Source organism: Xenopus laevis, chromosome 6L (assembly GCF_017654675.1).
Source record: "Xenopus laevis strain J_2021 chromosome 6L, Xenopus_laevis_v10.1, whole genome shotgun sequence".
Taxonomy (NCBI): domain Eukaryota; kingdom Metazoa; phylum Chordata; class Amphibia; order Anura; family Pipidae; genus Xenopus; species Xenopus laevis.
Window position 1 is genome coordinate 4,546,514 of NC_054381.1, and position 11,084 is coordinate 4,557,597.

General features: G+C 46.8%; 1 protein-coding gene across 1 annotated transcript; it reads left to right on the forward strand.

Annotated features, from left to right (window-relative positions):
• The first annotated feature begins 2,856 nt into the window (after positions 1-2,856).
• On the forward strand, positions 2,857-9,953 carry LOC108719568 (thiosulfate sulfurtransferase). The gene is made up of 2 exons (XM_018268515.2): positions 2,857-3,827; positions 9,650-9,953. The coding sequence occupies exons 1-2, from the start codon at positions 3,113-3,115 to the stop codon at positions 9,934-9,936; spliced, it is 1,002 nt and encodes a 333-aa protein (XP_018124004.1). The 5' UTR covers positions 2,857-3,112; the 3' UTR covers positions 9,937-9,953.
• Positions 9,954-11,084: the final 1,131 nt, after the last annotated feature.

An 11,084-nucleotide genomic window follows, 5' to 3' on the forward strand; every position in this document is an offset into this window, starting at 1 on the left:
AGGACTGGCAGTCTGAACGAGGCTCTTTTTGGCAATAAATCTGGTCTGATGCAACATCCAAGGGGTTGGTGAGCAACATGTTACCCGTGATCCATTGGTTGGGGATAACTGAGATAAACCCATTGGTCTAGTAACCTATTAACATAGCAAAGTAGGCTGAATTACACAGTTTTCTAACAAAATTCACAAATGTATCCAGTGGAAGGGAAAAAACAAAATATACGGTTGCCATAAAGGAGGGCCATGAAGCATTTTCCTTTTAAATAAGCTATTTTTTTAATTGGGACACATTCTGCTGAGTTGACCTGGTCCATTGCATAAGGCTTATGTGGGAAGTGGGCTAATAATCTGGGGGAGGTCTCTGCAAGAAGTAGTATGGGGTCCCTTAATTTCTGATGGCCCTGTATGTCTTTACTCTTGTGAGAGGTACAACTGACCTTCTATGTATTTGTTCATCTAAGAATATATTTTCAGGGACACTAGTTGCACTCCATACCCTTAACAGTGATTCTATGTCATTTGAGATAGTTGCTCAAAACTTCATCCAGTGTTCAATATATTGATAAACCAATAATTCATATATAGGCAAGATTATGTTTGTACCAGTCAATATTTCACCCAGGTAATGGCATAGAAGGAGACATATTGGAGCATGGTCATGTCACAGAACAATTGTAATGAGTGATATGTATTGTTACGTGGAAATGCCAAGATCTTATATATCATTAAAGCCAAGGTTCCTTTAGCCAGTTGGTTAGATGATCCACTAACTTGGATGGTTGAAATATTCTGATCTGATTGGTCGGGCTGTTTGCACACAATACAAGAAGGATGTGTGGTCCCCTCCTTGATTTCTTATATGCACATAATTGACTGAGAGTAACCAGATTACATCTCTACTACATGTCTGACAGGGGTCAGAGCTGTAGAAGAAGAAGAGAAGAAGGCATAACAATTGGGTAGAGCAGAAATTTGAAGAGAACAAAGAATAGGAGTGGGAAGTGGGAAGAAGAGTAGAGTAGAGTAGAAATCCAGAGAGAAAACAGAGTAGGAGTTACAGCTGGGTAGAATAGAAATAAAGAGAGGAGAGAGTAGGAATTAGGGATGCACCGAATCCAGGATTCGGTTCGGTATTCGGACAAGATTCGGCTTTTTTCAGCAGGATTTGGATTTGGTCGAATCCTTCTGCCCAGCTAAACCGAATCCAAATCCTAATTTGCATATACAAATTAGGGACAGCGAGGGAAATCACGTGACTTTTTGTCACAAAACAAGGAATTAAAAAATGTTTTCCCCTTCCCACCCTTAATTTGCATTTGCGAATTAGGATTCGGTTCGGTATTTGGCCGAATCTTTTGCGAAGGATTCAGGGGTTAGGTCGAATCCAAAATAGAGGATTCGATGCATCCCTAGTAGGAATAACGGTTGGGTAGAATAGAAATCTGCAGAGGAAACAGGTTAGGGGCAACAGTTGGGTAGATATAGACTTGAAAATCAAAGAAAATATGAATAACATTTGGGTAGGGAAAAAATCAGAGAGTACAAGTAATAGAGAGAAAGAGTAGGAGTAACATGTGTACAGTAAAAATCCAGAGAGAATGGAGTAGAAGTAACAGTTGGGCAGAGAGGAAATCCAGAGAAGAGAGAGTAGAAGTAACAGTTGTGCAGAGAGGCAACCCAGAGAGGAGAGAGAGTAGGAGTATGTTGGGCAGGGAGGAAATCTAGAGAGTAGGGAGAGTAGGAGTGACAGCTGGGAAAAGAGGAAATCTAGAGAGGAGGCAGAGTAGGAGTGAAGGTTGGGCAGAGAGGAGATCTAGAGATGAGGGAGAGTAGGAGTGAAGGTTGGGAAGAGAGGAAATCTAGAGAGGAGGGAGAGTAGGAGTGAAGGTTGGGAAGAGAGGAAATCTAGAGAGGAGAGAGAGTAGGAGTAACAGTTGGGTAGAGAGGAAATCTAGAGAAGAGGGAGAGTAGGAGTGACAGTTGGGCAGAGAGGAAATCTAGAGAGGAGGGAGAGTAGGAGTGAAGGTTAGGCAGAGAGGACAATAATAAAAAAGTGCAATATCCAACAGACCGCAGCACACTGACACGTTGTTTCTGTGAACTTTTTTGTGATTTATTGGCTCATTATCAGTAGACAAAAAAATGCAACGTTTCCAGTCTCACAGGACTCTTTATATGCTTGAGTCCTGTGAGACTGGAAACGTTGCATTTTTTTGTCTACTGATAATGAGCCAATAAATCACAAAAAAGTTCACAGAAACAACGTGTCAGTGTGCTGTGGTCTGTTGGATATTGCATCTGATTTGATACCCATGGCAGAGTGGGACATTGGCTGCCAAGCACCTGGTCCCAAAGGGAAGAGAAACGGAGGTGAGCGCTTCATTCTTGTGTGGAATAATAAAAAAGTGGGCAGAAAATTTTACTGCCACTTTCTTTATCATGATGATAAAGTTGCCATTGTTATTGGCCACCATGAGTATCCATGATGTTACAGTAAGAATCGAGCAACTGCTCTCTAGCAAAAGGGACATTTCTGCTCCCCACTAGACATTTTTACAGGAATCAGGGCGACTACATAATTATGGACATAATTGAGGGACATAATTGAGGAACAAAAGAAACTCTCTGCTTGACCAAAGCATTTCTAGCAACATTGTAGCCAAATATGGGGCAATTCCTGTAACTCCCCCAATTCAACTATTCCCTGTAATATTCACTGTGCCCCGACATGTCATGTCTAACAATCATTGTCATTGTTTTCTACCCAGCGCTGTTGGGAATTTACTGTACAATATCTAAGGTTCTGTTGGATATAAAAGACAGACGGGACTTTGTTGAAAGACGGCAGAGCTCATATCACATACTCAGTAATAGAAGTCAGAATTTCCAGAGATGGAAAGGACCGGCACCAAGTGATGTAGAACTTGGCTGAACATAAAGACAAGCCCAAGGCAATGCACAAAGCAGCACCTTAATGATCCTTCATTTACTTCACTTTATGAATTCCATTTGACCGAATGGATCAATATCTTAGAGGAGGAACAGGTGAAAGGTTCCTCCAGTTTATCACCCTCACAATTAACACCCCAATTCTCTCAGCTGAGATACTAACATGAAAATGATTAACATGAAGTTCTGGATAAGAACCAAGGGAACTTTCCATAGGTCTATGATATATGCAACTCCCATCTCCCCACCTTCTGCATGCAATAAAAGTCAATATAAGCATGGCAGAGCTGGATGGGCTATACCAATCATGGAAAAACAAGTCTACTGCCGGGCTCTTGTCTCTGCAAATTGGCTCTCAGGAGCCCTAAAGTCCCGGCCTAACTTGAGGGTCCTGGACGCCACGTACGATAAGGATGCCCAGAAGCAATTCTCACAGAGGCACATCCCCAAGGCAAGATTTTTTGACCTGGACCAGTGCAAAGACCAGACTTCACCTTATGAGGTGATGTTGCCCAGTGAGAGACATTTTGCCCAATATGTAGGCAGCCTTGGCATCAATAATGACAGCCACGTTGTGGTTTATGACACTGATAAGATGGGCATGATATCGTCCCCCAGGGTCTGGTGGATGTTTCGGGTATTTGGGCACAAGAATGTCTCAATTTTGGATGGTGGGCTTCAGAACTGGCTGAAGCAGGGGCTTCTTGTAACACCAGAGAATCCCCAGTATGGACCTGAGACCTTCCGAGCAAAGCTGGACCCCTCTCTGTTGAAGAGATTCGAAGAGATTCAGGACAATATCAGCAGCAAGTGTTTCCAGCTGGTGGATGCCCGGTCAGCGGGGAGATTCAGGGGCCCAGAGCCAAAGCCTGGGGAAGGTGAGATGGAAAGGGGGGGAAAGCAGATACAGGGTGGAGATTAATTCACAAACCAGGTGTATATTAGCACTGAAGTAGTAACCCATAGCAACCAATACGAATGGCAGCCATAATATAAATATATATATATTGTATATAAACTGGGCACAGTTAAGGCTATTTATTATAACACAAAATTATAATCAAATAAAATAGATGCCCCTCCTGGCTCAGGACCACTATCAGGGGGGTACAGGGGTGCTGTAATCAGGGGCCCTATGGGAAAGGGAGGCTCCACAATGGAAAACTTGATTTGTGAGTTGCGAATGCAGAGCTTGTGCTGGGGCGGGTGAGGTGTTGGGAGTCTTTTTATATAACTGGGTAGTGGCCGGGCAGATCAGGGGTGGAGTTTGGCATAATTAGGGAGTGGCTGGGTGAATAAGGGGTGTGGTCACACATGCAATTTATTTTTATTGGGTCCATATTTTCCCATTAACAATGGGGTCTATGCAGTGCTCATCACAGTAGGGTATGTGTGAGTGCACCGTGATGTAGAGTAGAGTGGGTGCCATAGAGATGAGGGTGTTTACTCACACAAGCATTTGCACAATGTAATTCCAACCACCATGTCCCCACACTCAGGACACATTCAGCCTGACTCAAGGGTTCTTCTATAGGCTCATATCAAATATCCTCCCTCATCTACTCCTCCACTCACAGGCACCCTCATCTACTTCTCCACTCACAGGCCCCCTCATATACTCCTCCACTCACATGCACCCTCATCTACTCCTCCACTCACAGGCACCATCATCTACTCCTCCACTCACAGGCCCCCTCATCTACTCCTCCACTCACAGGCACCATCATCTACTCCTCCACTCACAGGCACCATCATCTACTCCTCCACTCACAGGCACCCTCATCTACTCCTCCACTCACAGGCACCCTCATCTACTCCTCCACTCACAGGTCCCCTCATCTACTCCTCCACTCACAGGCACCCTCATCTACTCCTCCACTCACAGGTCCCCTCATCTACTCCTCCACTCACAGGCACCATTATCTACTCCTCCACTCACAGGCACCATTATCTACTCCTCCACTCACAGGCACCCTCATCTACTCCTCCACTCACATGCACCCTCATCTACTCCTCCACTCACATGCACCCTCATCTACTCCTCCACTCACATGCACCCTCATCTACCCCTCCACTCACATGCACCCTCATCTACTCCTCCACTCACATGCACCCTCATCTACTCCTCCACTCACATGCACCCTCATCTACCCCTCCACTCACATGCCCCCTCATCTACTCCTCCACTCACAGGCACCATCATCTACTCCTCCACCCACAGGCACCCTCATCTACTCCTCCACTCACAGGCACCCTCATCTACTCCTCCACTCACATGCACCCTCATCTGCTCCTCCACTCACAGGCACCCTCATCTGCTCCTCCACTCACAGGCACCCTCATCTACTCCTCCACTCACAGGCACCCTCATCTACTCCTCCACTCACATGCACCCTCATCTGCTCCTCCACTCACATGCACCCTCATCTGCTCCTCCACTCACAGGCACCCTCATCTGCTCCTCCACTCACAGGCACCCTCATCTGCTCCTCCACTCACAGGCACCCTCATCTACTCCTCCACTCACAGGCACCCTCATCTACTCCTCCACTCACAGGCACCCTCATCTACTCCTCCACTCACATGCACCCTCATCTACTCCTCCACTCACAGGCACCCTCATCTACTCCTCCACTCACAGGCACCATCATCTACTCCTCCACTCACAGGCACCCTCATCTACTCCTCCACTCACATGCACCCTCATCTACTCCTCCACTCACAGGCACCATCATCTACTCCTCCACTCACAGGCACCATCATCTACTCCTCCACTCACAGGCACCCTCATCTACTCCTCCACTCACATGCACCCTCATCTACTCCTCCACTCACATGCACCCTCATCTACTCCTCCACTCACATGCACCCTCATCTACCCCTCCACTCACAGGCACCCTCATCTACTCCTCCACTCACAGGCACCCTCATCTACTCCTCCACCCACAGGCCCCCTCATCTGCTCCTCCACTCACAGGCACCCTCATCTACTCCTCCACTCACATGCACCCTCATCTACTCCTCCACTCACAGGCACCCTCATCTACTCCTCCACTCACAGGCACCCTCATCTGCTCCTCCACTCACATGCACCCTCATCTGCTCCTCCACTCACAGGCACCCTCATCTGCTCCTCCACTCACAGGCACCCTCATCTACTCCTCCACTCACAGGCACCCTCATCTACTCCTCCACTCACAGGCACCCTCATCTACTCCTCCACTCACATGCACCCTCATCTACTCCTCCACTCACAGGCACCCTCATCTGCTCCTCCACTCACAGGCACCCTCATCTACTCCTCCACTCACAGGCACCCTCATCTACTCCTTCACTCACAGGCACCCTCATCTACTCCTCCACTCACATGCACCCTCATCTACTCCTCCACTCACAGGCACCCTCATCTACTCCTCCACTCACAGGCCCCCTCATCTACTCCTCCACTCACAGTCACCCTCATCTACTCCTCCACTCACAGGTCCCCTCATCTACTCCTCCACTCACAGGCACCCTCATCTACTCCTCCACTCACAGGCACCATCATCTACTCCTCCACTCACAGGTCCCCTCATCTACTCCTCCACTCACAGGCACCATCATCTACTCCTCCACCCACAGGCACCCTCATCTACTCCTCCACCCACAGGCACCCTCATCTACTCCTCCACTCACATGCACCCTCATCTACTCCTCCACTCACAGGCACCCTCATCTGCTCCTCCACTCACAGGCACCCTCATCTACTCCTCCACTCACAGGCACCCTCATCTACTCCTCCACTCACAGGCACCCTCATCTACTCATTCACTCACAGGCACCCTCATCTGCTCCTCCACTCACAGGCACCCTCATCTACTCCTCCACTCACAGGCACCCTCATCTACTCCTCCACTCACAGGCACCCTCATCTACTCCTCCACTCACAGGCACCATCATCTACTCCTCCACTCACAGGCACCCTCATCTACTCCTCCACTCACAGGCACCATCATCTACTCCTCCACTCACAGGCACCCTCATCTACTCCTCCACTCACAGGCACCCTCATCTACTCCTCCACTCACAGTCACCCTCATCTACTCCTCCACTCACAGGCCCCCTCATCTACTCCTCCACTCACAGTCACCCTCATCTACTCCTCCACTCACAGGCACCCTCATCTACTCCTTCACTCACATGCATCCTCATCTACTCCTCCACTTACAGGCACCCTCATCTACTCCTCCACTCACATGCACCCTCATCTACTCCTCCACTCACATGCACCCTCATCTACTCCTCTACTCACATGCACCCTCATCTACCCCTCCACTCACAGGCACCCTCATCTACTCCTCCACTCACAGACACCTTGATACTGATCTATAGCCCCAGTCCTGGCAGGCAGCTCCAACTCACAGATACAAACACAGTTTTCACACGCCTGAACTCCTATGCCCTGAACTCCTATGCCCTGAACTCCCAGGCAATTTGACTTGGAACCAAACAGCCCTTATCAGTATGAGGAAATGTCATCCAGCACCGGCCCAGCAGGTTTCCCAGGGCAGCAAGAAGAATTTGGGGAGGGATAATAAGGATTTGGCACGGGATACACAGCTGGGCTTTGGGAGTAGTTGTTGTCAGGCTCATCTCCCCAGAAATAGCTTTAATGTGATTTCTCTCTCACTAAGATTCACATTCCAATAGACATCCTGAGCCTGTGAATATTCTGTGTCTCCTCTCAGCCGACTGGCACCCACTAACCAACAGCCAAACAGACATCGTGAACATCAGAAGGCCCAGTGCCTTGGGATTATCCTAGATTCTGCGCCATCCTTCACTCCTCATATCCAGTCACTTATTAAATCATGTCACTTCCACCTAAGGAACATATCCAAAATACCATCATTTATCACCCAAGATGCTGCCAAAATTCTTATTCACTCTCTCATCATATCGCGTCTAGACTACTGTAACTCTCTATTAATTGGCCTTCCCCTCCAGAGACTGTCAGCTCTCCAGTCCATAATGAACACTGCTGCGAGGCTCATACACCTCAGCAACCGCTCCTCCTCTGCCAGTCTCTCTGCCAATCCCTACAGTGGCTTCCACTACCTTTCAGAATCAAATTCAAATTAATGACCCTGACATTCAAAGCACTTCATAACTCTGCCCCACCCTACATCTCTGAACTCATCTCTATAAACTCACCCAACCGCTTACTACTCTCCTCTACTGTAGGGCAAACAGTATTCTCGTCACTATCGGCGCTGATCCAGGACACGGCACACAGACAACGGCATCAATGCAAAAAGGTTGGCTTTATTTGAACACACACATGCGGTTGTGGATTACAGCGGTGGATACACAAGGCTGTCTGACTTACGCGTTTCTTGCCGGATCACCCGGCACTTCCTCAGAGTCTCTGGACTCTGAGGAAGTGCCGGGTGATCCGGCAAGAAACGCGTAAGTCAGACAGCCTTGTGTATCCACCGCTGTAATCCACAACCGCATGTGTGTGTTCAAATAAAGCCAACCTTTTTGCATTGATGCCGTTGTCTGTGTGCCGTGTCCTGGATCAGCGCCGATAGTGACGAGAATACTGTTTGCCCTACACTGAATACCGGCAGGAAGTGGCCGGCGTCTCGCACGGGCTGCGACCGGGAAAACACAGCGCTACTGGGTGAGCTCCGATGCGGATCGCATCATTTTTTGTATTATTACTCTCCTCTACTGACCTGCTCCTCAACTCTTCTCTCATTACCTCCTCACATGCTCACATTCAAGACTTTGCAAGGGCTGCTCCCTCCTCTGGAACTCTCTCCCACGGTCTGTCCGACTTTCTCCCAAACTTTCTGCTTTCAAAAGATCCCTTATACACACGTATTTAGAGAAGTCTCCCCTCACTCTGTTTAGCTACCAAATGCAATATCATATGTTACATCTCTCACCTGCTTATTTCTAATCTTGCCACTCCCACACCTTGTGTCTCATTCCCTTCCCTTTAGATTGTAAGCTCTTTTGTGCAAGGCACTCCACCCCTTGTATGATACAAGGGGTGGAGTGCCTTGCACAAAAGAGCTTACAATCTAAAGGGAAAGGAATGAGACACAAGTGTGAGAGTTACTGGTTGCTACGTATGAAATTCTGTATAAATACATTTATTTTGCATCACTGTAAAATATGTTAGCACTCTAAAATACATTATTATTATTATTCTTATTATTAATAATGATAATAATCAGAAGCACCCAGCCATGAGAACACCCTGCCCTTGGTCATTTTGGTCATTGTCACTCAGGACACTCCCTGTAATGGGCCCCATGGGCATAAGCAGCGGCACAATCACAGACACTATGGGCATTTATTTGCAGGGGTAACTACAGAGGAAGCAGACCCTGCGGCTGCAGGAGGTCTCATGTGGCCCTACTTAATATACAATATCCACAAATAGTGGTGCAAACATATCAATAAATATATTTATAGCAAAATAAATCTATTGGACATTTTGGGGGCCTGGCAGCCCAGTAATATCTAGCAACACCACTGTTTATTGGCTCTCAGGCACATTCTCTAAAAAACCCATTTGTGAGTACGTGTGGCTTCTCCATGTATATGAAGTCACATGACACAAGGGCAGAGCCAATCAGCACTGAGTGTGACAGTTTATACAGGCAGTTACTCTGCTCTGAGTTGGTCTGGGTCTCGTCTCTTTCAGGCATTGAACCCGGACACATCTCTGGTGCCGTCAATCTTCCCTTCTCCAGTTTTCTAACCAATGAGGGTTATGAGAAGTCACCTGAAGAGATCCAGCGTATGTTCCAGGAGAAGGGGGTGGACCTGAACAAGCCAATGACTGCAACTTGCCGCCGAGGAGTCACAGCTTGCCACGTGGCCCTGGCTTCTTTCATTTTGGGCAAAGAGAACACAGCGGTCTATGATGGCTCCTGGTCCGAATGGTTCCACCGGGCCAAACCCGAGTACAAGGTGTTTGAGAAGAACTAGAGAAGCAGAGGCAAGATGGCAACTGTGTTTAGTTCATTGACCTCTGCCAGGGGCCACCAGAGCCACAGCCTCCACCGCTGTAACTGCCAAACCACCTCCTGCATTATGGAGACCTTGTAACCCATAGCAACCAGCTGGTGGCAATCATTATTCTAAGTCAGCAAAAGACAACTGCTTATTGGTTGCTATGGGTTACAAGACCCATTTCTGCATAAACAATGTTATAGACTATAACAGGAAAATGCTGTCACCATATAACCCATAATGCTTTGCTTCAACAAAAGCCAGACTTGATATCTGGATAAAGCTGCAGGGGGGGGGAGAATATATATAAATATATATATATATATATATATATATATATATATATATATATATATATATATATATATATATATATAAATATACAGATATTCCTTTAGTTCTCAGAGGATGCTGGGAATTGTGGTTCAACTAGATCTTGAGGGAGGGAAGGCTTCTCTGGATTGGAAAAGAGAATCTGGACTGCTGCCTGGTTCTTTGGGCTAAAGGTTTCCTAGCAACCAGGCATTTGTTTGAATGGCAATAAATAATTAAAAGAAGATAAATCGGTCTTCTGGTTGCTATGGTGACTGACTCTGGACACGATAAGATTTGGGCAAAATACAATGGCATATATTTTTAAAAACATTCGGGATGTTACAGGTTAAAAATTATTTTATTGGCCCAAAACTTCTGCATCGGGCAGATTTCATAAACTCCCCTTTGTCACTGATGTGGTACAATCCTTCCTTGTGCGTTTCCTTCGGACCAAATCAACGGCACGAGCTGCTGAGGGGAGAGGCTAAAGTTCTGCAATTAAAATAATAAGTGTTTCTAGGGTTTGGCAAAAAAAAAACAAAAAAACCCAAAAAGATTTGCAGCTTGAAAAAGGAACTAAAGTGTTTTGAAAGTTTGTTATGATGTTAGTGAGCCAATAAAGGGATCACCTTTGTATTTTTTGTTATACGTTTGTCCTGTGACCGGGTAACATGGTACAACAACAAAATAAATGTGTCACAAACAATCAGCTTCACAATGGGAGTTTCTGAGCAGTTACATTGAGACACATGTTTTTACAATTGCTGCATTAGGAAGTATTATACTGACACCTTGTGGCTAAATAGTAG